General features: G+C 43.0%; 8 protein-coding genes across 8 annotated transcripts; 3 read left to right on the forward strand and 5 right to left on the reverse strand.

Moving 5' to 3' along the window:
* Window positions 1-779: 779 nt before the first annotated feature.
* Window positions 780-1,619, reverse strand: SS1G_02845 (hypothetical protein; the record flags this gene model as incomplete). Its single annotated transcript, XM_001596574.1, has 2 exons — window positions 780-1,276; window positions 1,331-1,619. The coding sequence occupies 2 exons, from the start codon at window positions 1,617-1,619 to the stop codon at window positions 780-782; spliced, it is 786 nt and encodes a 261-aa protein (XP_001596624.1).
* A 1,643-nt stretch (window positions 1,620-3,262) lies between these two features.
* On the forward strand, window positions 3,263-5,107 carry SS1G_02846 (predicted protein; the record flags this gene model as incomplete). The annotated part of the gene is made up of 6 exons (XM_001596575.1): window positions 3,263-3,522; window positions 4,000-4,029; window positions 4,114-4,150; window positions 4,683-4,720; window positions 4,780-4,930; window positions 5,030-5,107. The coding sequence occupies 6 exons, from the start codon at window positions 3,263-3,265 to the stop codon at window positions 5,105-5,107; spliced, it is 594 nt and encodes a 197-aa protein (XP_001596625.1).
* A 1,495-nt stretch (window positions 5,108-6,602) lies between these two features.
* On the forward strand, window positions 6,603-7,466 carry SS1G_02847 (predicted protein; the record flags this gene model as incomplete). Its single annotated transcript, XM_001596576.1, has 2 exons — window positions 6,603-6,877; window positions 7,004-7,466. 2 exons carry the CDS (start codon window positions 6,603-6,605, stop codon window positions 7,464-7,466), a joined length of 738 nt encoding a protein of 245 aa, XP_001596626.1.
* Window positions 7,467-10,362: 2,896 nt separating this feature from the next.
* SS1G_02848 (hypothetical protein) lies at window positions 10,363-12,498 on the reverse strand (the record flags this gene model as incomplete). Its single annotated transcript, XM_001596577.1, has 3 exons — window positions 10,363-11,135; window positions 11,418-12,203; window positions 12,441-12,498. 3 exons carry the CDS (start codon window positions 12,496-12,498, stop codon window positions 10,363-10,365), a joined length of 1,617 nt encoding a protein of 538 aa, XP_001596627.1.
* Window positions 12,499-12,765: 267 nt separating this feature from the next.
* Window positions 12,766-13,241, reverse strand: SS1G_02849 (predicted protein; the record flags this gene model as incomplete). The annotated part of the gene is made up of 3 exons (XM_001596578.1): window positions 12,766-12,788; window positions 12,831-12,888; window positions 13,200-13,241. The coding sequence occupies 3 exons, from the start codon at window positions 13,239-13,241 to the stop codon at window positions 12,766-12,768; spliced, it is 123 nt and encodes a 40-aa protein (XP_001596628.1).
* A 3,948-nt stretch (window positions 13,242-17,189) lies between these two features.
* On the reverse strand, window positions 17,190-17,720 carry SS1G_02850 (hypothetical protein; the record flags this gene model as incomplete). Its single annotated transcript, XM_001596579.1, has 2 exons — window positions 17,190-17,523; window positions 17,626-17,720. 2 exons carry the CDS (start codon window positions 17,718-17,720, stop codon window positions 17,190-17,192), a joined length of 429 nt encoding a protein of 142 aa, XP_001596629.1.
* A 1,032-nt stretch (window positions 17,721-18,752) lies between these two features.
* Window positions 18,753-20,304, reverse strand: SS1G_02851 (hypothetical protein; the record flags this gene model as incomplete). Its single annotated transcript, XM_001596580.1, has 3 exons — window positions 18,753-19,438; window positions 19,486-19,809; window positions 19,899-20,304. The coding sequence occupies 3 exons, from the start codon at window positions 20,302-20,304 to the stop codon at window positions 18,753-18,755; spliced, it is 1,416 nt and encodes a 471-aa protein (XP_001596630.1).
* A 1,348-nt stretch (window positions 20,305-21,652) lies between these two features.
* On the forward strand, window positions 21,653-21,811 carry SS1G_02852 (predicted protein; the record flags this gene model as incomplete). The annotated part of the gene is made up of 1 exon (XM_001596581.1): window positions 21,653-21,811. One exon carries the CDS (start codon window positions 21,653-21,655, stop codon window positions 21,809-21,811), a length of 159 nt encoding a protein of 52 aa, XP_001596631.1.
* Window positions 21,812-26,539: the final 4,728 nt, after the last annotated feature.

The raw sequence follows: 26,539 nt of genomic DNA on the forward strand, positions 1-26,539 counted from the left end.
TCAATCTAGTCCTAATAGGACTAGTACCCTGTGCACGTGCTACGCAGGAACCATTCACTTTAACATAAATTGATATTTATATTAATAATCTTATATAAACTTATTTTATCATTGTAATATCGAATATCTGTTGGATTTATTATTAATAACTATATTAAATGATTATATATATTAGATTACTCCTAATCATTATACCTAGTTATAGATCAATCCATCAATCAATCACTCAATTCTCCCTTTCTCTTTGATTACCTAGGTAATTATTCAGATCTTAAATATATCAGATATGAAATATACTTCAATTATATATTTAGATACTTAATAATTCATAATCCAGAATCCAAAATCAATATGCCCCAATTGTATCATACATCTCCCCCCTCCCAAATACACAAAAATAGACACTAGATAAATAAACTTCAATAAATTTAAGAATTATATATACATATACACTTACACACATGACTGACTACCTATAACTAAGCAGGCATATGTATCTGAGACATATACAGCTAACTCACTACATACCTAGTACTTAAACATCCATAAAAGCACTTATAATTTTAAAATTTCAAATTCCCTATTGAAATAATTCATTATTGTATATATTAGATAACCTTATAGGATAGGTGAATCGATATCCCCATGCTTTTACACCGGGTATGATGTATATTTTCAACGCCAAACTCCTCCGTGTTTCCACCGCATTATCATCTTTCTTTCTTTCTTTCTTTCTTTCATCTTCATATATGCATATCCATGAACATCCATAACCATCATCAAAGCGCAAACACCAAAGCCAAGCCCACAGCCACCATCAAACAACCCTGCACACCCATACTTCGTCTCTCCGCCGCCCCAAGCCCCGTATATTGCAACGGACCCCCCGTACTAGTCGCCGTCCCATTCGAACCATCACGAGTACTATTCGTCGTCCCTTCACCATCATCACTATCACTACCTCCCACTACACCATCCAATAAAGTAAAATTGGCACAGGTGATGCGAGTAGTATTTCCAAAATGTAGCGTTATAGAGCGATTACCGAAGAAACTGCCTAGACCAGGGAGTGTGGATGTGAAATCATCGACGTAGGATGCTTGGAAGGGGTCTGCGGTTATTTTTCCGTATTTGCCCGAGAGATCGCCTACTTGACAGGTTTGCGGGAGGGAGGAATTACAGGCGGGTGTTTCGCCGCGGATGAAGGGGTCGAGGTGCCCGAGGGTGCCGGTGCAGTTTCCGTCTGAGGGGACGGGGTGCGCGTGGATGTGGTAGACTGGGTGGTGTGTTAGTAGGAAGGTAGGGTGGGTGTATGATGGGAGTTACTTACGGAATGGACCACCGCTGGTAGGGAGATTGGAGAATTGAATTTGGAATTGAACACCAATGCCATCAGGGTTTGCAGTTGCAGAGACAGAGCCTTTGATGTTACCACGTGGATCATCAGGATTAAAGAACTCTGTATCTGGAAGTGTGGCGACGTAGATTGGACCGACGGGATTGTCTTCAGGGATGGTTGCATTGCCCAAGGTACCGGTTATGGGAAAAGTTGTAGTTTGCGCATGAGCTAGAGCGAGGATTGTGGTCGTAATAACCGACGAGATCATTTTTGAATGCATCTTGGTGGTGGGTAGAGATTTGATTAAATGTGAGACTTTAGGTATCTAGCCAGGAAAAGTTCTTAATGAAATGTGTTGAACTGAAGAAGAAAGGTCGTGATTTGAAGTGGTATAAATATTCGCAAGTAAACAAACACTCAGGTTGAAACGGAAGTAAGGTTAGATTTGAATGGTATAGTGGGTATCCAAAGCACGACTTTCGACTACCAAGGATACGATAGTATTGAAATTAATTGAAGAATAATGATTCAAAGGAACGAGAGGATATAGATAAGTCAGTTCTTAAAGAGGGGGATAATAAAGCTTTATCAAGCACAGATAGTGGATCATACCATCCCAAGGATTCACTCACTGTACAAGAATCACATCCGGATAATGGGATAGAGAGCCTTGTCATATTTTGTCCTACCGTTCCACCAAACTTGTACGGGTGCAGATGCTTTGCAGCAAATTAACTGCGCCATCCTCTTTCCAGCAAATTGGAGGCATATCTTTAGGTTCAAGCGTGGAAAAGAGTGGGTAGAGGTTATACACACTCCAAACACTTTGAATGCAATCGGAAAGCCGTGACCAGTTCCTTACTTTGAATGTGAGCAAATCAAGAGCATTGAGGCCGCATATCAGTAAGGCTGTTTCGAAATTCGGGTGAGGGAAGTTAATGACGCGGGAGATATTTCGGATCTGGCAGGTTCTGCTTGTTTCACTTAACCATAGCGATTCGCTACGAACCCCTAGACCATCATTACCAATGGGTGTACGGACTTACGGCAAAGTTGAATGGATTGATATTCTCAAAATAGTTTGTTTGTTTGTTGTTTTCCAAATTTAATCAAATAAATTCAAAATATATCAGACAATCAAGTTTATACAATCTGACAAGAAATCAATTATGGATCTAAAGTAGATATGGCTTGGATAGTTCAAATCGTTTCATGACTCCGCACAAAACATTAGTAGAGCGTAGAATTGAGCATCTAATCGAGTGGAAATGAATCGTAAAGAGGAGCCTGAACAGGATCAACATGTTGGTGATGTCTATCCTAACTCCTACAGGCAATCAATTTTATTGAGTAACGACATGGAATTGGAATTTGATGTTGGGATTCTGGTTGACGATATCCAATAGCATTGTGAATTTGTGATTGATATGATGTTGTTTTGTTGGTTCGTTCACCATGCACTCTACTCTACAGTCAGTTGAAAGAAGATTTGAGACATGGATTCTGATTTTGGGGTAACGCTAACTTGCTAAGGTTAATTGATTAAGCTTTCCTTAGTTTGATTGTAACCCCTGAACTCCGAGCGTTTAGAACCTTGCGTCAATCATCCATCTGTGCTCTTTTTCAGGAACACGGGCAATGGGGGACGCTTTGATGGGTTTTGCCAGTATGTGGTTTCTAATCCAGATGAGAATGTTACTTAACATGTCAATTGGAAGGCTTTGTATTTACAAGTACCGCGCGCTACTTCCCTTTCCAATTTACCAAAGTACCGTCTGTACCTTCATCTAAATGTTTCGTTTCACAAACATTCATCGTCATGATATTGGTTGGCTGCGCGTACCTGTGTCGGTACTACAATAAGCGAGCGAATATGCAAGATGAAAGAGGCGCAGTAGTGTGTGTATACGGAGTATTCATAGGATGACCGCATATGTTGCCGCCGATATTGATGAAATGGCGAATGAATCCTGTATGGTATTGCATGCTTGTCACCATGTAACCAGGAGTTACCAAAATTTGACTCAAGGTAAGGGAAATCTAAAGATACCAGTTACGCTACTGCCGAGCACATCCGCTATTAATTTTTTGATACAACGGGACAGAGGCAGCGTTTCACAAACAAACCCTCTATCTGAGCGATTTGCAAGATACGAGTCGTCTTCCACGTATCCTTGGCATCCGTTCGTTAAAACAATAATTTGCAACATAAGCTTTCACAAAGTCATTCCCGCCTGTTCGAACTTTTGACAGAGAGCTTGGCTAGGATCTGCAAATGGTATCGATCCAGAAACATCGGACCGTTAATGCATAGATGAGTGGTGGGTAATATTGGCTGGATATAACAACAAATGTTGGTGATGTTCACGCGTTCGATAGAGACTCCAGGAAATGAGGAGGGGGCACCCGAATCGTTGTCAGTATACAAAATATCGGCAGATTCCTTTCGCAGAACAATGCTACAGAACTTCGCCTAATCAATTTCTTACAAAGCAATATAAACCAGCAATCCATGTCCTGATCATCTGACATGTTGGCGACGACCACATGAGTGGATCCTGAGATGAGGTTGCGTGATTTGCTCATGTCTAGATGGCATTGTCTCGTCTTCAGTCCTGAGTCTCATTGTGGTATAATGCCCCAGATTCTAAGGCCAATAGTATACTGGTCAACTTGAGTACCATGGCATTGTATGTTTACCTATTGAGAGTCCATGACTGTGTGTGAAAGATAGGCAGGTTCTGTGAGCAATTGATACCTGAGTAGATGAATAGTCCCTCTGTATGGTTGAAGCAAGGAGGACAAAGTAGTGTAAGTAGTATAGAATATCTAAAACTTCAAATCTGATAAGGCACTGTAAAAATGTGTATCCTCATCCAGCATATGTCACGAGAAAGATCCAGATGAAAGAGTTCTCTAATGCTTCGAATTCAAAGTTTAAGCCTGCAAACAGAAATTGCAACCGCATTTAGATATTTTCATGATGGATGACGTCTTCCAAGTACAAGTATCATAAAAGAATCATCTAGGAATCACATTATGATGACTATGAAAAAGGAAATGATGATTGCTAAAAATAAAGTTGTAACCACTTGAATAAAATCTAGTGGATGAGAATTGGAAGTTGCAGCAGCTTCACAAATAGTAAACGCCAAGACATATTTTTAAGTTCCGACTTGCCGACCTCTCGACGACAAGCTCCAATTCCATCAACCTCCAAACATCCATCCACCAACCACCACCACTACCACCTACCAAATCCCACAACACTATCGCAAACTCCACAGAGCTCGCTCCCCTTCATCCACATCTATTCGCTCGCAAAGAGTATCCTAACAACAAGATGAAGCCCGTCGTAGGAGTAATGCAAGCTTGGTCTTGGTTCGTGCCCTAATCACTACCTAGTATTCCACCTCTTTCAATTTCTAACTACTGCGCAGTATCGTCATCTCGGTGTTTGCCATTATCATCCTCTCTATCATCGGTGCTCTATTCAAGAGCAACAACCACGCACTTTTAGGCGGAAAAGAAGATCCTGAAGATGGGGCTGCGGTTGCCGCTACGGTTTTTGGTGCTGTAGTTGTTTATGCGGTATGTTTGAATGGAATATTTCGATGATTCGGGATTCGATAGGCTTTTATCATTTTGTTCTATTCTTTTTCTCAAGCTAATTTGTATCCCGATTGATAGGTTTTCATTGTCGGCTGCGGTTTCCAAGCTTTCCTGCATTTCCGCGATAATCGAAGAGGAGCTATCTCTCTTTCTTAATGGGCGACTGGCGACTGGTGGCCACTGAAGGTATATATGAGACAGGCATAGAATTTTGGGACTGTTGAAATGGCGTATGGTGTTCGTTAGTTTGGACCATTTTGATCGATGGAGCGTGTATGGAGAGTGGCATGAAATGGAATGATAATACTGGTTATTGATACTATGAACTACCTATGGAGGACCCCAGCAGGATTATTCATGGCGACTCAATGTGCTTCTCGACGGTTATATTTTTCTGTGCCCGGTTGGCATGAAACCTTGTGACTGCAATGGTGACCGTTGTTTCAGTATTCTCCGCATCTTCTTCAGACGCACAGGTTTTAAATGGAAGGCGATATTCTTTGTTGTAGTTGCGAACAATTTCATGCCTTCATCAGGCCTTGCTCTTCCTGTGGTTGTCATTTCTTTTTCAAGACTTTTACTCTGTTGTCGCCACCATCTTGTCGGCACACCGATTACCGCTATTGATATTTCTTCGGAGTATTTAGTTACACTCTTGGCCATCATCATACATATCAATTCAATCGAGCCAGTTTATCATACGAAGTACAATTGTTATTATACTCTCCATAGCTTAGATAGCTGTAGTTGTGAACTTGCAACAGGCCTCTTGAGGGTGCTGCAGGCAGGGACATTAATGAGAATTCATCATTACCTACCAGCTAGTCATGCTCTGTTTCTGAATTGCCCTCAACTGATGTCAGATCATTCCAAATGACACAAAGAACCCAATATAATCCTCCTGTGTGGAGGCTACATAGGATAGGGAACCTCAAGGGCTTTTCTTTCATTGAGAGAGAAGTCACTGTAGCCCGTTCCATATGTATCGCCCTAAAACATCTGAATGAATAAATTGCTCTACAGTTGCTGCATGGACAGACATTCTCAATCAAATAGGGTGATTAGGACCTGGTGTCACATTATGAATGAGTGCATACTGAACAAAAAGTTCAAACTCCTACTCACATAATTCTACTCTTGTCTGCTCAATATATCTCAAAGTGAAATGATAATAACATGTATCTATTTATTCCGACCTTATTTAAGGCTTCTCAAATAATACCACATCTATACCTTCTCCCAACAATGTTCCTGCTATCATCAACTCTCTCCTCACTTTCATGAGTTGATAAGTTTGAATATCTACCTTGTTGGTCTTTCCTTTTCTCACTTTTCTCCTGTCTTGTTTATTATATATCAGTCACTTTTCCGATATTCGGAATATAAATATCTTGTTAACTTCTTAACAGCTCAACTCCCAGCAGCTTTAATATCGTAGACCTTGCTTGACTTCTCTTTTCCCTCTTCCAAAAATAATAAACAAGAATACAATACAATCCTAATTCTTTCACCTTTTCCCTTCCACTTCTATCCATCACAATACAATACAAACAACACTACAACTTCTACAAAATCCACTCTTCCGCCCATCCAATCACTCAATCCCACAATTTTATACCTATACTCCCAATCTCAATCATCAACCCTCACCATGCATATCCCAAACATCCCAAGCCTCCTCAAACTCTCCCTCCTCCTTTTCACATTCCTCTGCATCGCAGCCCCAACTTCTGTGTTTACGGCTCCGGCGGGTGCAGTGGTTGAGTATACGCGTGCTTCTCAGGATTCTCGGAGTTTTCAAGATTCTCATTCTGAGATTAATCTTGTGGAGCTTGCTGAGAAGAATGATGGTTCTGGGGATTTGGTTCGGATTTCTGGGGAGAGTGATGGGATTGCTGATGGGATTGCTGATGGGGTTCGGTTTGTGTGAGTTTCTTTGCGGGTTTTGAAGTGTTCTTTTCGCCTCGTACTGCTATTTTTTTTTTCCTTTTAATTTATTTGTATTCTTGGAGAGATTGATTTGATATTGTTACTGACTATCTAAAATTCTAGCGAGAAGCGTGACGGTTCTGCTGATTCGATTCAACTCGATAATACCATCAACCTCGTTCAACTCCCTAAGAAGCGTCAAGATACCCCGCTCGATCTCATTCAACTCTCAAAGCATGCCATTCCTACCAACCTCTTCCAACTTTCGGAGAAGCATGAAGATTCCCCCATCAACCTCATCGAATTCATCTCACTCACTAACCATCAAACCCACAAACATAAATCCACGCATCCTCGTAATGTCCAAGATACATCCATCAACCTCGTCAAACTCAGCAATCGTCAAGATTCCCCCACCAACCTCATCGAACTCAGCAATAGCGCCAAAGCAAAATATCTCCAAACTAGACAAAATGATTGCGGTTCTTCACCATATCAAAACCCTTCATGTAGTGCTGCTGGTGGCTTGAGTGTTCGGGGTTTTATGGTGGTTGCTTTTGTTATGGTTGCGGTTTTGATGGTTTGAGGGGGCTTGTTCTTGGTCTTGGTCTTGGGGTTTAGGGGTTGTTGGGCTGTTTATGGGGGGATTATGGGTGGATGGATGGATGGGTTTGGGGATATCTTTGCGGTGGATTTGGTGGGATGCTCGATGTGAGCGTTGGTTTTAGGTTGGGGGGTTTCAGTTGAGGGGTTTTAGTTGGTGGATTTTACTTCATGGGTTTTACTGTATGGATTCTACTTTATGGGGTTCATGCTATGGGATTCACTTTATGGGTTTTACTTCATGGACTTTACTTCATGGGGTTCATGGGGTTCGTGGATTTTACTTCATAGAGCTCATTCCTGCTCATGGTATTACGATTTTTACACATTGCTTTCAGCATGGACATTACACTCGCGCAGATTATTTTCATTCAAAGTCATTCTTCAGATGAATTATCATCTGATAGACAACTTTGCTTCGATCCGTATTTAGATTTGAGCAAACACCAATGATGAAATCCATCCATGGTATGGTTTTCACAATATCAAATTTAACATACATAACCTTAAGTGATATCAATGCAGTGCCACAACAGCCTTAATCATAACTTCTACATTCATGCAGCGAAAGTCTTAATCATGTCATACCTAGCTTGATAATTCCAATGTTGATCATCCCATCATGCATATTAGATAAATTGTATAGACAAAAAATGTGATCGCCATGTGATAGAAAATGTGACAAAATGCGGGGTAAGAACCCAATACATCTCCCGAGCGTAACCCTCCCTATTAACTCCCGAGTTCTGTCTCCCTTCTGCATCGCATCTTCAACAACTAGGTAATTAGCCATCTTGGCCTTTTCCTCCTCTCTTCAGATTCATCGTCATTAACCCAACTCCAATCCTCTGCAGAAACCTGCCTTGCCCATCGGCTATCCCAATCCCAATCGATATCCCAATCCTAAATACTCCCATTATTACCCCATCTAGAATATTGAAACACCACACCCCATGCACCTCAAGAATTCGTCTCAATACCCTCACATCATGTGTCATAAAGCCATGTACCCAAATCCGAATCTAGTATCACCAGGCCCGAGCGATTGGGTAGCGGCTCCGTCCTCTGTGTACCGGTGAAGTACGCATGGGATACGCATGGATGCCATATTACTTATATTGAAACCACGATACCACAGTAAGCTTACTCCGATCCCCAATCAATTCACAAATTTCATCCCTTGCCTTCGCAGTTCCACAATCTCCAATTAGTGCACTTCACTGGCTGGATTCCTCGATACCGTGATTATTCAAGCCGTACTTGTGATCTTCCTTTCTTCAATGGCTTCTCGGTGCTTTCATGGAGGCGATACTTATCAATCCCGAAGCCACCGCTTATCTTACATCCAATTCCGTATTTCTATATTCTAGACCCCTAGAACCGCCCGTATTCCACATAAAACCACGAAAGAAAAACGAAAAGCTAGAGCAAAAGCACCTGAACCGTTGTCTCAACCCAAGTCGCAAGCGGGAGACGGGGAATCTCGCAGCTTCGCGGGCGCAGATAGACGAAATATGATTTGTGAGCGATATATTCCCTAAGAATGCAAGAGACCATTTTGAGGAATCGCGCTGTCGAGCTCCATGATTATCAGAGCCGATATAGGCGATATAGGAGAATAAAAAACGTAAATGAATGGATGCGGGAACGATGTGAACTGGTACCCCCTTCTCGGACATTTACGTCGTATGTTGATGCCTTTCGGGTTATTTTGTCTGTCTGTGTAGTGTCGATGGAACCGTGACGCTGAAAGGGAAAAAAATTATTTCTCAATAGGTTATATGATGTGATCTGATAACTACATTGGGCATCACCCATTACCCCAATCCATTCTCTCGCCATCGACGGTTAGTCTTGTGATTATCGGATGCATGTTTCTCATGTTTTTCTCGCTTTGAAATGCGCATCGCTCATCTTCATCTTCAGGAAATAAAATAAAAATTAAGAGAAAATCACAACGTGTAAATCCCGAGGTATGTAAGATTCGGTAAAAGAAAAGATCAATCAAGAAAATCCGATCCTAGTCAGTTGAATCGGGAAAGTGCTTATCATATGAAAATATAAGGAAATCGGTACATGTGGTAGGTAACCTTATACAGAATATTTCTGGTACTCCATGTACTCCGTGTACCATACATATAGTTACATTCGCCTTGGAGTTTCTCCCTAAGCGCTGAGAGTTCGTTCCGACAAACCAACAAACACTGGTACGTACGTGTACATACGTGTATGTACATACATAACATACATTAAGTACCGAAATTATATATGTAGAGACACCAGAGTCCGAAAACCGAAAACCGACAATAAGATCAATAGCCGAGTGTAATAAATCTGAATCTAGAAACGGATGCAGGAAATTCCATGACATAAAAGAACTTATATATTCAATGATATGTATAGAATATGCAATATGCAATATGCAATATGCATGCAAGAAAGATGATTGGTTCTCGCATCTCCCCAAAATATCTGCACGCGTAAGATCCAGTTACACGTGTGGACATACTACATACATAGACACACAAATCAGACGAGATAGCTGAAGATCTGAAACCTTGGAATCAATCGCTTACTTGTAAAAAACTACATATTGACTGTACGGAGTATATATGCTAAAGTCAAGCAGCAGGATCATGCATATGCAATCTTCGCCTACGCAGCAGCCAACACACAACAGCAACCCAACGTACAACCACTGACCATGACACAAACATGTACATACGTGATGAAAAGTATCAACGTACCATCTCACGAAGAACCATTCTTAAGCGCCTGCTCCATCACCACACCCCTGACCCCACCAAAATTTTTCAATTGATCGTTCCAAGCATTTGGAACCGACCCCCGGCATGCAATGTAACCAAGCGCGGTGGTGATCACCCTTTGCTCCTGCCCTTGACGACCTTATTCAAGCCCCAAAAACTTTTGGCTTTCGATAACGTCTTTTCCGGTCTCTTTCCCTTTTCTTCCGTCGGCCGTGACTCTTTTGATTTTCCCTTTTCATTTTCATTCGAATGCCTTCTTTCCCGTTTCTCGGGCCAAGTTTTGTGGCCCACTCTTTTATTCACCTCGTCCAAATATTTCACTTCCGTTGCCGACATCACTATCGCACTATCATTTGACCCGGTTGAAAGATGATGCACTGGCGAATGATAGGTTGTTGAATGACTTGTCCGTGGTCTCTCCCGATTAATCTCGTAATCGTACAATTCATATCTTCGCAGTGGCCGTTCCCTGGGGCTCTGTCTCAGCTCCGTGCTGAGGGGAAAAAGCTCTCTGATAGGCCAATTTCCTGGTACTTTTACGACAACTGGGCCAACGGCTCCTTGATTTCTGACCATTAGTGATTTATTTTGCGGCTGCGCTGTAATGATAAGCGATTGCTCTGAGTCTTCAACAAAGGTTTCCAACATGAAGGCGAGGAAATTGTCGACATCGGCAAGGATCGACATAGCTCCTAAACTGGCTCGCACCACACCCGTAGGCTTACCATTGATTATCTCAGTGTTGTCAGATTCGCTGCATCGGTGGCCAGCTGACCAAGCTCGCTTGAAATGCCAGGGTGCTACCTTGAGGTAACTTGCAATGCCTCCAGGATTGCAAAGCCCGCCAGCTCTTACGTATATGTCTTTCCGGTTGGCTAACTGTTCTACTGTCGAATAAGACACGTAACTACCGTCCGGGCGTAGGATATTGAATGCTACCGTAGCACCCTGGGTAGTGGCGTCGGTGTAAGGAGGGGTATTAGTTGCGTCATGGTAAATTTCGCAAACAGGTCGGCCATTAGAATGATGAATGTTGGAAAGGCCCTCATAGAGGCGTCGAGTGAGGAACATGGTATGCTTGGATACGTTCGTCATCGAGCCATAGAGATCATGGTGCACATCAATGGCGCACCCAAGTGCAATGATTGAGTGAAACGGTAATGTACCATCTTCTAAGCCATCATGAATCGTGGCATCTTTTCTGTGGTAAGATGCTTCATGAAGTACTGTCAGAGATGACACTGTGCCGCCACCAAAGTATTTGCGCCAAGTCAAGATGTGAGCAGATTTTCTGCGAACTATCAGAGCTCCCAGATCGGGAAAACCAAATATTTTGTAAAATGAAAGGACTGTAAAGTCAGGAGCCGCATCTGGATCGCTAAAGTCAAGTTGAGCGGTTGTTGCGAGGCCCGCAGCATCCAAGAGCGAGTAAGTATTTTGGTGTGAAATACGAGTAGATGCCCGTAATTTTTTACTCCAGGAGAGTGGTAATCGACGACCGGTCATATTTGATTGTCCGGGAAATGCAAAAATTCCTGGCGTTTCATCATCTTCCCTTCTCCCGGGTAAAGATCTATAACCGAGTAACCAGTCTTCCACTTCTTGGTCGGTAGTGAAGCAGTGATGCTGTCCATTGGTATGCTCTCGCGGACCAACGAGACTCGTATGGGAATCTTTATGATAGCCGTACCAGAATGATCCTGACGTTGAGCTCTCTAGCGCTAAGTCTCTGAAACTTTCTGCGACCAATTTGATTGCTGCGGTAGCATTTGCGGTGAAGACGAGGTCAAAATGAGCGGGATCGGCTCCAAGGAACTTTAATGCCTTTTCACGCACAGAGTCGACGACAAACCCAGAAAGCTGTGCTGGAGCTGAGGCGGAGTGTGGGTTGCCAAAGAGATTTCCCACCATCTCTTTGGAAAACTTGTCTATCAGAGACTTCGCATAGATAGCTACACGCATCATGATTAGCATTGCATAATGTAGATAGTCTCCGAAGACCAAGGGAATGAATCTGGCAATCCGACGAGCAGAAAGGCCAATTATTGAAAACCATTGCTTAGGATCAATGGGATAACAGGAGTGATGTGGTAACGTCTTACTTGTGCCCGCATGGTCAAGATATGTTTTCCCTGGCCAGATTTAGCGATTGGAAGTTCTATCAGCTCGGAACCGTTGTGTGAACTTACCTCTCATCATAGGATACTCTTCTTCTCTGAAGGCCTCGACCTGTCGGTTGTATGCCATAGTGTTGAAATTCTGAAAATTCGGTTTTATATAGAGACAGTTACTAAAAACAACCGAAAGTAACTGCCCATTTCTATATGTACAAGTTCGAAGGACTCGGAGCAAGATGGGTTAAAAGGAAAAAAAAAAGCGCTCAGGCTAATAGTAGCCTGTGACCTGATAGAGCTTTAAGTAAGCTGTTATTGCATACCCTAACCTGGAGGCACATCCGTGAACAGTCAAGATGATTGCCAGAAAGAGCGAATGTTGGCCATGTTTGGAGTAGACTCAATCAACGTCCCATTGAGCTTCTGGAGCGAACCTGTAGGGCTAGTATTAGTCATCTAACGTACTGTTAAATCCCATCGTTTGGAACCTGTAAGCAGCTGGGGCGTTGTCTTCAGTAGAACTCTAAATGCTTACTGTACTAAAGGGAATAAGCCATAGGCGTGATGAAAAACCCTGATGTGCCGTGTGAAAATAGAACCGATAGCAATTTGATTGTCCCAAAATGGCAGTCGACCGATCATAGAATGGCTGTGCAGCAAGCCCTGGATGGTGCCTATCACAAAGTGGTTCCTTTAGCGGATATAGCCGCAACCACAAAATTTCTAGGCGGCGCCCGTCACTGGCTGCCATTTGTCCAATTGACATGTTTCCTGCGAGTACCAGCTGTAGTGTGGACCAACTCAATCAATATTGGACAGGCTGCGATCTCGTACTCCAACCTGACGATCTGGGTTTTTTAACGGGTGACATTCCATTTTACCTCTTCCATTTGTTAATCGCGTGAGTATTTCCAACGAACCGAGCGCAAAAGATCTGCATAGTTCAAGGAAATATGTCCAATTCAATTGTGAACCATGGTAACTTTGAAATACTAGTAAACATCGTGCTCTATCCATAATCTGTAACCCTAGTCGTCCATGGAATAGATATTTTTCTGTTTGTAGACCCATGAACAGACTATTGATCTCAAGGATCGAGATATAGATTGGATGTGTGACAATTTCGAAACGTCAATATTACACATTGAAAAGCACTTTAGTTGGGATCAGGACGCCTCTTCAAGCAGATAGTTCCACAACGCTTAAGAAACTCCTCTGAACCGTGTATCCTTTGACGATGATTGATGACGTTTCAGAAATATCTCAGCTAGCATGCAGTGCCGACTTTCGTAGTGGATGTAGAGCCAAGGGACATATCCATGATGATGAAATCCTCAGCCTTGTTGGATTGATAATCAATAATGTAGTACAAGGGAGCACAGGTGGGGAATAGACGGGTCCGAGGTTCATGATATCATTGACTAAGTACCAAAGTGCCGTCGTTCCTGCGTTTGATCGTTGATTTAAGCATAAGCGCTTATCGGCGGGGAAAGGCTCACAACGACGCTGTATCGACGAGTTGAATAACGCTTTGCCGTAGAGCAAGCGCTTGCGACAAGCGTCAGTCTGCAGTTGCTAAGTGTTTGATTGGTCGAAAATTGATACACTTTGTGCGAGGTCGGCGACCATGTCATGAGGTCCCCGATTTATATATTGTTAAAGTATACAAAGAGCCTCTCGGAACATTAAAAAAGAAAAGAATATGTTGTGACAGTTGAGAGTGGATTAAGTTCAAGCTTGCCGAAATTTTGTGTCGCTACATCGAATTTGTGGCGATTTCAATCACGTGGAGGTATGAGCTCAATAATTGGGATATCATCGTCGGAACGAAAATGCTATGGGCCACGTCCTTCAAACCTCTCAAAATGTCCGACCATTTTCAACTAAAATGTGTCCATCTCCTTCCTCGGGAATATCACACCGACGGAGTAATGTCCAATAAGACTTGGGAGATATGGTGAGAGATTCGCCAATGTTGATCGAGAATTGTGATGACAATTTCCACTGGTTCAATTCGCATTTAGACGTTGATTGTCGGTCTCAAGTCCATCGAGTGACCCAAAGTCAAACATCACCGGGCAGTATTGCGAACGATCAGGCGTGCTCTTTGGCTGGTAGCAGAACTCTTTTGTCTCTGTAATTAGTAACCAAGACTTCGCCCGGCCGAAAATTACCACCTCCTTCTGATAAGCCAAAATTAGTTACCTCACCTTTGAAAGGTTCCTATAACGGACCTCGTGAAGCACGGGACAGTCCATGTGGAAGTCTACATACCCAAGATAGGCAATGGAAACCGGACTCTACCACAAGACCCTCACGCAGGGAAAATCATGGTAGTCTCGTAAGAGCCCAATACGTATCCCGAATAATTGTAGAGTCTCCATGGTCATAAATTGGCTGAATATTGAAAGGACCATCATGTTCCAAAACCCAGACAGAATCCCAGGACGCCAGCCGTTTGAGAATTTGCTTTGAGCGTAAATGCTGTAGGCACCTGATGTGATGTGATTTCTTTCACTGTAAAACATTTAGTTTCGAAGTCATACATCTGCCTGAGTTGAATCTTGGCATACTCAGCTTGCTCAACCCGATTTTCTTTCCTCTTGTTATGCTTCTCTGAAGCTCCAACAATGATTGAATTTGATCTTTGGTATCAAAGGAACATCTTCACTGCGAAGAGCTACTCAGAAAAAAAGAATACGTCTAATGCGTTATGGGAGCTATCAAATCGAGTGCCGACGTCCATGCTATATGAAGAACTGCTCCCGCCGGCACTTGGCCTGCATGAGATACCTTCGGCGAACGAATTCGGGGACTATTGATATTGTTGAGGAAATTCTGGATGTTTAAGATGCATTGTAAACATCAACGGCACAAGAGAAAGCATGCAGGCAGGGTGCAGTGTCGACCTGATGGTCGATTGTCACTTCTGCTGTGTAACAATCATGCAAGAAATTGATATTCCGTCTGCAAAGGCTGCAGATTGGCCGCTGGAGTAATTTCATCCGGCCACCAACTAACAAGAGGTAAGAAGAATAGAATACTGCATTTTCAATCGTGAGAAATATGGGATACGATCATGAAATTAAATTATTGACCTAGTGGTCTATGATGCCAGGACAAACCAGACATGCCTCGCCAGAAACGACAAAATGCAGACAAGTTGTTGGCCACAGACATTGTAGCAAGAAACTTTTTAGGCTAATACGGACGAGAATACTCGACATACAAAGTAAAATGATATCCAAACTGAGCGTTATACTGGTGTTTATTTTGAGCCGTCTGGAAAGCACAGGACTGGCATAGACAGGGACATGATGACAATCTACTGTAGATATGCATGCAAATCGAGATTGCTACTGCAGCAAACATGACGAGACAGCCCGACTACTCCCACTCCAGCATTTGACTGAATCGATATGCATGGGATCTTGCATGAAGCCCGGAGTCCAGACATCATTCAGATATGTCCAGAAATTCTTTTGCCGGTACTTCCAGTCCATGCTGGCACCACGACTTATGGTCGTGAATCGTCAACGTGAATGAATGTCTCATGTTCATGTGGCTCGATGTCTATAAAATTACCTAAGCGAATCCTGTGTAAGATTTATAGGACTTATCGTGCGTTAGTGTTGTACCGTCGTGCTTTTGAAGCAGGTGCAGTGTCCTGATTGTGATGATTGCCAATGTTTGTCACCTCAGAATAATAACACTATGCGACATATTACGGCGGCGGTGATTACGTCAAAACGGCAGTGTCCATCTACCACCCTAATTCGTCCATGACTGCAGATGTCAATCAGGATGAAACAAATACAAGTTCGAAGCCCATTTTTGGCGTCTCACTAAGATTTCTTGTCTCTTAGCATTTTAGAGACTAAAGCAATTCGGAAATATACGAGATGAGCGTTGAGAGAGGGCTGATTGAAGATTGCACTCTGGCCGAAGAATACCCCAAGAGATGCCAGACTAGAACAGTCTGAAGATGACTCGGGGCAGGTATGTCATCATATCCGACACTATCATGGATGCGAGCTCCAAGTTCATGCTTAGTGTGCGGTCGGATAGCAGTATCGTATTCAGCTTGGGGCTTCTTAAAAGCTAAATTGATTCAGGAACACCAATCGTTATTCGATAAATTGTGTATTGAAGTGGACATGTGGCTATCAATCCACCTGCATAATTTGCAAGGAAAACTGCTAGATGCTCGTGCTGTTCCCAGAGAGTTTTTTTATTTCAAAAAGCTCCTAACTCAGCGGTCAAAAGCTGAGCCTAGGAATTGATATCCCCGCCAGTAGTGGCAGACTAAGGATAGGTTCCGACTGGCACCAAAGTTTTTACCACCGTTTAAAGGCTTTGTGCACTGAGATTACATGGAAGAGCTTGCAACATAATGCCTTAGCTATAATCGTCTGAAAATCCATTCTTGACACATGTCCCTGAACCTAGAAGAAAGGGATGTAGGCAAGCTAACTCGAGATTATGGATATCAGATCCAAATCCGCTAGGTACGATTGTGTGCTTCCTAAAATGGTGTAATGACGATGATTAACTGAAATATTTGATTGTTCGTCTGATCGTATTGATGTAGAGTATGAATGAAGAAAATATGCCGCATGCATCTGCTCTATTCTTTAGAATGATCGTAAATGAAGTCAAAATTCTGATAGGCTTTCTACATCCTCTCGCCTTCCCCTCTGTCATACTGTCCGCGCTCATAATATCGAATGTCTCGTCTCCAAGGCCCAAAATGGCCCCATGTGTCGTGAGAAATATATGTTTCAATGGGTATCCCGCACATGCAGTCAGCTCATCCAGGGGATATCAGGTCTCGAGTCTTATGGTCAATCCGATCAGTAAAACATAAGCCACAAGACTCAGCGTCGTCAAAATAACCACGGCATTCCCACTGGTCCTAAATTTCTTCCTTCCCATACCATCTCCATCAATTTCGCTGAAGAATTGCCTGTTGCCCTCATACCTCCTATACAAGCTGACCATTAAAACCCCGGCTCCATATGTCGCGAATAATGCCCCAATACTGTAAAATTCGGCGGTAAAGATCTTTAATACCACCAAAGCGAAACTAAATTGTCCCAGAGCGGTCCGTATATATGCTCCCTCGAAGGTTCTCTGGGCAGCCCGAATTTCCACAAGTCTGTATGTTTTCGAGAACATGTCAGCCAGAGTATATACACATACTGATCTCCGCTTTCCTCCTTCCGCGGCTCAAGGCTGCCTAGAATAAAAGGGAACAAACTCTTGCGCTGTTAAGACGACGGATCGCGCTCTATGTAAGCGTAAATGTAATCTATCTTCCGGATGGGGCTCCAGAACATTCAGTAGGGAATTCATCATGAGGATAGAAGTTGTACGGAGTAAGGAAATACTCTAGCACCGGTAGAAGTAGATGAGATTGGAGAAATACCTCGAACATGCCGACAAATCGGCCCAATTTGTGAGTAGACATACCGTAAGTAATATATTTATTACTTGCCGGGGTTTTTGGTGGAGGCCTTGCCCGTGTTACGTTTATCAATATGTTTATGGAAGAAGCTCAGAGCGAATGATGAGGAGTTTAGAGCACGACATCCATTGTACGGTGGTAAGTTGAATCATCATATTTGATTGGTGGCAGAATAAAGGCGGTACAGACTAAATTCGTGATATTGACTTATTTCAATACAACTGGGGGACTTCACATATATATATAAGACTACAAGTTTAGAAACAGTTTTTTGAGTCTTTTTATTTGTTTTAACTGTTAAAAAGCAGTGGTATACTCACTCCCGCTATATATCTGCGGTACACGCATCCAAAATGAGCAGAGATGAAGCAATCAGTCTACTTAATCCCTGCCTTTTTGATAATGTTTTTCCCTTTCTGTTCGTTTTGTCTAGGTATCCGTGGAAAACTCCCCCCTCATCATGAGATTACCTTCCGATGCATCCATCCCACTTTGTATCCCCAATAAACCCTCTCCTCCCAGAAAACGCTTAACCTTTCCCCCTTTGCCCTAAAAATATTATAGAAAAACCAGTCTTAAATCCAATCCATTTCATATCGTTTCGCATCATGATGAGCCCAGTGTTCCGAGTAAAGAAATTCCCAAACTTTCTGTGTCCAGATGCCATTATATACAAAAGGGTGCTTTTCATTTTGTTGATGTGTGTCTTCGATGAGGTTACATTTACAATCATACGTGGGCCAAAAGTCCTTATCGACCTCGCTATTTCCCCGCTCACACTTTGCTCCAATCGCAAAATTCACTATATCGACTTGTCGATATATGCCGGAAGAATAACCAATCCCATGCGCCAATAGTCCAGAATCGTAACCGCGATCCGTGATGTGCTGCTTTTTGATATAAATGTATTTCTGGTTCTACTAACGGCCTGCTGCATGTGGCTGGCCAGCATAATAGACCCCGCCTCCGGAGTTGCCATATCCACCATATCCCCCAGCGCTTTCTTCTTCTTCTACAATACGCTCCTCTCCAGGAGCACCATTCCATGAAGCATATGTATCGATGCCAGGTGAGACCTTCGCATAGCCACCAGTGTACGGTTGGTTCCAACTTGTGTAAGATCCAGCGGACATTGGAGTTGCGGAATGTGTGTAGGCTGTTCCGACTGTTGATGCGGAGGAAATCTCAGCAGCTGAGTGTGGATGCGTGGTTGTTATATTAGGTGGATACATTGCACCATTGGGAGCACGGGTTCTCGCAGAGGCATAAGAATCAGATGGGTGTGGAAGGCCATAAGCGGAGTGTTGATTGCTGGCCTGCATTCCTTCTAAATTGCTATACGAAACAGACCGCTGAGGCGCTGGCCATTCCGGCTCTCTTGAATTAGTTTCGGGAACACCATGGCTTCTGCCTTGCCAGCTTTGCGCCGTCGCCATATGCATGTTGGGGGCGGCGTAAGGTGAGAAACCTGGGGTCATTGGAGATTCCTGAGTGTTGGCGGGCCAGTAATGTCCAGATATGTCCGCTGGCGTTTTGGTACCTGGGGAGACTTCGGGTGCCATCCACGGGGTGTGCCCACCACTGTAGTCAAAATTTCGTGATGTAGCTACCACTATTGTCAGTAGAGAACTCTATGGGAAGGCTACTACATACCTTTGTTTTCAGGAGAAAAGCTCGCGGTCCTTTCCGTTTTAACCTGAGCTCCTCCTAGGTTTTGGATTGATGGCATGTTTAAATGGTACGGAAGGTTAGGCTGCATATCAGGCAATTGGCCAGATGGAATAGATGGTGATGATGATTGGGAGGCTCTTCCATTTCCGCTTTGGGCTTTGGAACCTCGGCGCTTCGGTTCCGGCTGAGGCTGCTGGTCAACCGGATAGAAGTTGCATTCCTTTTTTAATCTAATGCAATTTGAGCATCGATTCTGAGGATCTGCTGGAGCTGGTATGCATCTGATCTTGCGGCGGCGACAGTGACCTGCGAGTGTTAAGTTAGTGTACTCATCAATTTTGTTATATCATAAGAGTAAATCGCCTCTGTCTTCGATGGACGAGAACACTGCTTACCACAAGCTACCGATGTCCTATGATAACCCAACTTGTTTCTTCTCTTGTCATTAACCAAAGCCAAGGCAGCCGCATCAGAATTACTAGACGTTCTGATGTTTGGAGTAGACATTGATCGTTTTGATTTAGATTCTTTAGATGACTTTGACAGAGATGGAACCTCGAGTTCTCCGTTAGACGGAGATTGCCCTTGCCCATGTAAAGGTGAGTGAGATCGAATTGGTTCCATGTGATGATCGTAGTTAGGCATCATGTTTTGATCGGCACCTGGATTCATAGTAGGATATTGGTAGGCTATTGAGGATATATGGTTCGGAATTCCTCCCGAGTAGTTGTGGTTTGGTAGACCGGCCATGTTCCAGAGACTGGACTTCGAGTTGAATGGGCCTTGGACAGAGACTGCCATCAATTGAGGCTATTTTCGCGTATATTGTCGAATGCCAGTGAATTGTCTCGTTTGAAAAAAAAAAAAAAATGTTTGTCGCTAAAACTAAAATGACTTTGATGGTTGATACCAAGAAGCAAAACTGATATTTCTGCAGATCGGACAACAAGCATACAAACATTCACTACTTGATGCTTTTCAAATTAACTTAAAAGATACCTCAAAGGTGGATTGGATCCGATGCATTAAAAGAAGCGAGCTGATGGTGGAACTGTGTTTGATGAGCTCGAGTGAAGCAGGCTGCGGTACTTTTTATTGGCGTCGAAGAGTGGTAGAGAGACAGTGGAGCGGCAAGAAATGCATTCAACCCAGTTGCGCATCAGTTCCAGGGACTTCACGAGCCCATAATTATTAATCTTCAAGTATGTAAGATGCAGGAGGATAGGTAAAGCGAAAAGAATCTGCTGTGGCTTGTGGTGTGGTGGAAAGGACTGATTTGTGCCAGGTAATTCCAAGCGGAGAGAAACAATGCTTCTTGGAGGTGATAAGCAGCCCGTGGGAGTCCAACAGCCTCGACGACGAATGAGAGAAGAGGACTTCGCGCCACAGCAGGACAGTCTGAAAATCCTATCTTTTAGGGTTGGACGTTGAGATATCGGAAGTTATAAACGATGATTTCAGTTCTTCAACAGCAAGTTTGTGGCCGAGAGGATCACCAAGAGATGTGAAGAAGAAAAAGGAAAAGAAATGTGACAAGTCTAAACAATTGATTGACGCTGGTTCTTGGAGAACGATTTAAGGTGTGTGGCAAGGAAGATGGAGAAGCTTTCTTCAGGAAGCATAACCTATACAAAGGGATCAACAAATCTTTCTGGAAACATGCGATGACACCAACCAGCTCCACCCCATGGGTATTGGCAACCCGGATCAAAATGAATGCCTGTCAGCTCCAGCTCCATCTACAGCCCTAGCATGCCTTACTATGTGCCTAGTATCCTGGTACCCTTGTTCTTCTGGCGCCATCGTTTCTATTCTGATGTCCTACCTAGTCCACACTCTGCTGAATGCTGGTGGTTATCTTGGTCCGCCAAACCATATGGCACACTCATGGGACATTATCACACTAGGACTAATACTGTCAGGACCCAAAGAGAGACAGTGCTCATTGTGGCTGGATAAACAGAGGATCTAGTGCGGAAGTATACCATGATGGGGGTCAGTTCCGATGAGATTTGGATCATTTTGGGGAATGCAACAACAAGACTCGGAAGTAATTGCGAAGGCCTTAGCTAACGAAGCAGGATGACCCATTTATTCGGTAATTTATTTCTGAGATCTACCATGCGTGGATTGGCTGTATATTGATATAATGGAGAAAGTGGGCTTTCCTTGGTTCGTTGGAGGTGGACTCGAAGTCCTTGAAAAGGGTTTGTTGTGCATACCAAAGGCTGGCACATTCAATGAACAAGGTATTTTCCAGCTTTTACCTGGGTTCGCCAACTACGAAATTGGTCATTTCTATAGCTAAATTCCCTTAAGAATTTAAGAGCTAACAGTTGGCGGGTAGGGACGCTTATTATCCTGATACATGATACATCTGTCAACCAGTGCGCCCGATGGTCCATATTCGGTGCTGACGACTCGTGCGAATCGGCGAGCTCATAGCTTTTTTGTTCGATAGTACAGTATTGTATTATCAAACGTTAGTATGCAGCCACACCAATAAAATTGAGTTGGTTCTAAAAGGCGTGACGAGCCTAAGTTGTAAAACTAAAACTAAGACAAAACCATGTAGGTTCTAACTCCTTAACGAACTGACTGCTCAAGTACATACTTTTTTTTACTCGAAGCGATGATATACTAGCTAGTTAAAGGAAGATTTGACAGCGGTTGATGTGCTCTTTTGGTTGCATTTCTCACTCCCCTTGATTGAACTCTCTATAACGCCGAGTGACGATGATTTGCAAGATGCAGCCGATTCTCCTTGTAAAATGATTAATGAAAATCCAGATCCGAGGAATGGTCGAAGTCCATTAAGATGCAAATTTTAGTTCCGCACTGTCGTGGATTTGCTTCTCCACACAACTATACATAGCGCCCCCTGCCCCTTGAACTTCTATTGTATGTACTGTGTAGGTTGTACCAAGATCCAAATGAAGTAATACCTGGGTATCATTCGGATGTTATTGTGTTCTCCAGAATATTTCTTGTATTTTTCCGTCATTTAATGCACAACCAGCATTTTAGCTTTCTCCTAGATCCGATACCAAAACAACAACCCCCCATTCAGAAACTTCAGATTGGGTATCACGAGAAGGCGTCAACTGAGTAAAGGGCCCTTGGGCACCCTCCATCTCAAATTTTGTCTCGTTTCCTCGTCATCAATTTGTCTGGCCCCGTGTTTCCTTTCTAAGTTTCAACGAAATGCTACAAGGGAAAGCAACCCCGGTTCTAGTCTCCGAGTGTGTCAGCGGCTGGGCGCTCTTAGGAATTACGGAGTAAAAGTTCTGCATGGATCGTAAATACCCCTAACCTCAGCAGACATTTCTTCCAATTCTCCATAAAGACCGAAGCCTTGACCATTTGTTGCTGTCGATCAATCTCAGCAATCATGATCTTCTAAATTTTCTGGGTCCTTTGACTCAGGGTTCATGGTATGAAGTTGGGTCGTGTTTCTATGTGGTCGTACAGCCGTGGTTTTTCTAGTGAAAACACACCTTTACACGTGGGATTTTCCTTTTTCTTGGTTTAAATTCATGCATTACACCTGTACTGTACATCATTCAGCCTGTATCCGGTATAGCCATGTCGCACTTCTTTTTGATGTACACAATGCACAATTATTATCTGGTAAATGGAACATAACTAATCATGGTGATTAGAATTTCAAAAAATTGGCTTTTTACATCACTATGGAGCCTGTACGAACCCTCCAATCTAACATTGATACATGCATCACAACTTAACAAGCGAGCACACTTCTGAAGATCCTTCTAAGCTATGTTTCTTGATAGTCCGATCCCTCATCCAAGCTCTCGGATTCCCACACCCGGAAACCATCACCTATCGTGAGAATCTGCGGCTAATAATTTACTCGTACGCATCGTATTTTTTCCTACAGCGATGGTGGGCTGCAAACAATCATTCATACGTGTATGTAATATCCATATGCTGTTCATTTCATTTGTTTCCGGATTTGAATATTGCTTAATTTGCTACAATATTCTTCGTCTGATCGCCGATGATTTGGAGACCTGCTCAATCAAAAGAATGCATGATATTACCATACATCGTATGTTGTACACATAGAACAATAAATGATTTATTTATAGGATAATCCGAGTGTTACAGGCACATGCAGACAAGCCACGGTGACCACCACACCGCACCTAGGCCATTGAACCATTCTATAGGGTTGCATGAAGCATGAAAAGCGTGTTTTGCTCGTGGGTACCTTTCCTCAGGAACAATCTGAACGGGAAGTATGTCTTGGAGATGTCAAAACCGTTGAGTATGGTATTCAAATCCATCACATTTCTAGATACATGACGAATCCCATATGAAGAAAAGCGTTATGATATTACTTTTTCCCAAGCCCGTCGATGTCCTTTTGTCACTAAAAACGTCGGAATCACAAAACCACCGAAACGCCATTCTCCGAAGGGTAACTTCGGCTTTCTTATATTTCAGCTCAATAATACTAGGTATTAGCTAGGAACAATTGATATCATCCGACCAAAATTACCAAGTTCAGCGACACGTTCAGCAAGATTGAACGATTTCTTTTCCAATATAAAATGAAAGCGGCGACCGGATCGTCGCCCATTCGTGGGGTTTTGGTGGACGGGGGCTTTGACCGACTTGTGTGGGTTTAGCTTGAGATGAAAAAGTGGGAGTCGAGTAGATAAATGCAGCTTTCTTACTCGTGCGTCATGATCACTATATGTGGGGAGAATTTCATCGCAGTCAGCTGTAAAAAAAAAAACCTTCAAATCAGGCACACAGAGACAAATGCGACATCAATAATCATACTACATATACAAAACATACCACACTGACTGTATTGTACTGTGCAGAATCGTATCGGCATATACGATCACCAATACGTCAATAATGTATATAATCGATATATTTGGTAATGATGATATCTTGGTGTCGGTGGTTGGATATTAGATACCCATACGAGGAACAAATGTCCAAATAGCCGATACTACTTCTAAGTTTTCCCACATGGCATGCATGCAGACTTAGTTAGGCCTTCGAAGCCACGATGATGACACGCTATAATAATATCACTAGTATGATTGATTACCTAGTTCTAGTTGGTGTCCGGGTAGAGTAGATTAGTTAGATTGATGTTCTACTAACTATTGACTAGAGCACCATCTAGAAGTTTCAAGCGACAATTTCAGGGATTTTCGCCTTTTCCAGCATCTGAATGGCTACAACGACCGAGAAAATCTCCGACCACATGGTCAAGGACAATAAGTCTGAAAAAAAAAAAAAAAGGGAGAACAAGGACCCCAGATACAATCCAAACTCATTTCAGCCTCCAAGAAAAGTCCTCTTGTACATTGAGCTAATACAACTTTAACATATTTCTCATGCTTTTATGAGGCGTACAAAAATCTGCATCAATCTGCAGTGGGTTGGTTCTCATTTCATTGGATTTCAGCTCTGGTTGAAACAGGTTGGCGTGGCAGATCATGCCCATTTGTAGAAGGTCCAGATGGACCTTCCTTCGAAATTCTTACAGACTAAAATGGATATTGCCTGTCTCCTCTGTCTCCCTGTACTAGCACCTTATCCTTGTATGCCATGAGACTGCGATCACAGTTAGGTTTGAATGGATTCTGGAAAATTGTCTAATTGTCGATCTTTCACGATTGCGGCTTCCTCCCGCATCCCAAAACATATAAAGGATTTTTGCGATGCTAAATTCAGTACAAGACATACACGCCACCCCTGGAGATCTCCAACATCCTTATTTTTCTTGATACTTTCAAGAAGGTCTTTGTACCTTTTCATGACTTTGAAGCCAGAAAAGGAAATCCTGTGGCTTCTCGAGGCTCGTTCCTTTCCTTTCCGGTAATTCTTATCTCGCCCCAGTTTCCCCTTCCGTCAACTTACCTTTCCTCGGTCTGATCTTACGCGACAATCCGACAAACACACATTGACAGAACCTATAGCCATGGATAGTATTGAGTGTTGCAGTACAAGGATTCTAGTCAATAATGGAAGGCTCATCCTGAAATGCTTCAATCTACAACAAACCATCTAAGATTTTTTATCCGATCTCACACCGGCACATCCTGATGTTCAGAGTAAGCCAATGATCACTTATCTCTAGAGACTATACAAATCCCAACTTTCGACCTAAAAATTTTCGATAACAATGGGAATATCATTGGTGAAGGATATATAAGGCTAGATTGAATACTTAAACTGCTGCCTGAATGCGAGGTCAAGGATTACGAGATTCAGTCACGCCCACCTGTCACCAGCTACTCCTCTCCTGAATATTTTGACATGAGTTTTCAACGTATTCCGACCAGTCTCGAAGTCACACCAATCTAGCTTGTCGTCACAGGACATGCGGTTACAATCGCCAATCTTCTCATACACTATATATAGATTCAAAATTGGGGCGACAGCGTTGTTCAGCCTGCCTCGGAAACAAGTCGACGAGGCGAAAAAGACTCAACCAGCCATGATTTGCTACATAACAACATGCAGAGCGCGTCTCCTTTCACTCTATAACTATCTTCTATTCTTTCACGGTCATCTGATGGTGTAGGAGTATTGGATGAAGGATCCAGCTTCAACGGTAAGCCCTGTTGCAACCCCAGCGGATGATGAACCCGGAAGCAAGATGACGGCTGGAAAGCAAAAGTGGATTAAAATACTGGATCATGGAGTTCTTCAATGATGCGGAGATTTGAACGTACGGAAACGTCACTGTTTCAATGGAAGCTCATCTGTTGGAGAGGTCTCAAGCCTCCCCACACGCCATGCAGTTTCATGGCACAAACTGCTTCTCCTTTTTTGTGCGGCTAATTCTCCTCGGGTAATACTCTCATCATCCATTGACAGGAAAGGCGACAGAAAAAGCTCGGAGGCCACAACAGCGAAGTCCTAGACATGCTAAATCTCATGAAGGTGATTTTGATAAATGTAAGACAACGGTTTCAAAACATTGTCTCGACCGTCACTACACTTGTGACGACTTCATTGATTAACATTTATGTCGAGCTTA

Source organism: Sclerotinia sclerotiorum, genomic scaffold (genome assembly GCF_000146945.2).
Source record: "Sclerotinia sclerotiorum 1980 UF-70 scaffold_3 genomic scaffold, whole genome shotgun sequence".
Lineage (NCBI taxonomy): Eukaryota > Fungi > Ascomycota > Leotiomycetes > Helotiales > Sclerotiniaceae > Sclerotinia > Sclerotinia sclerotiorum.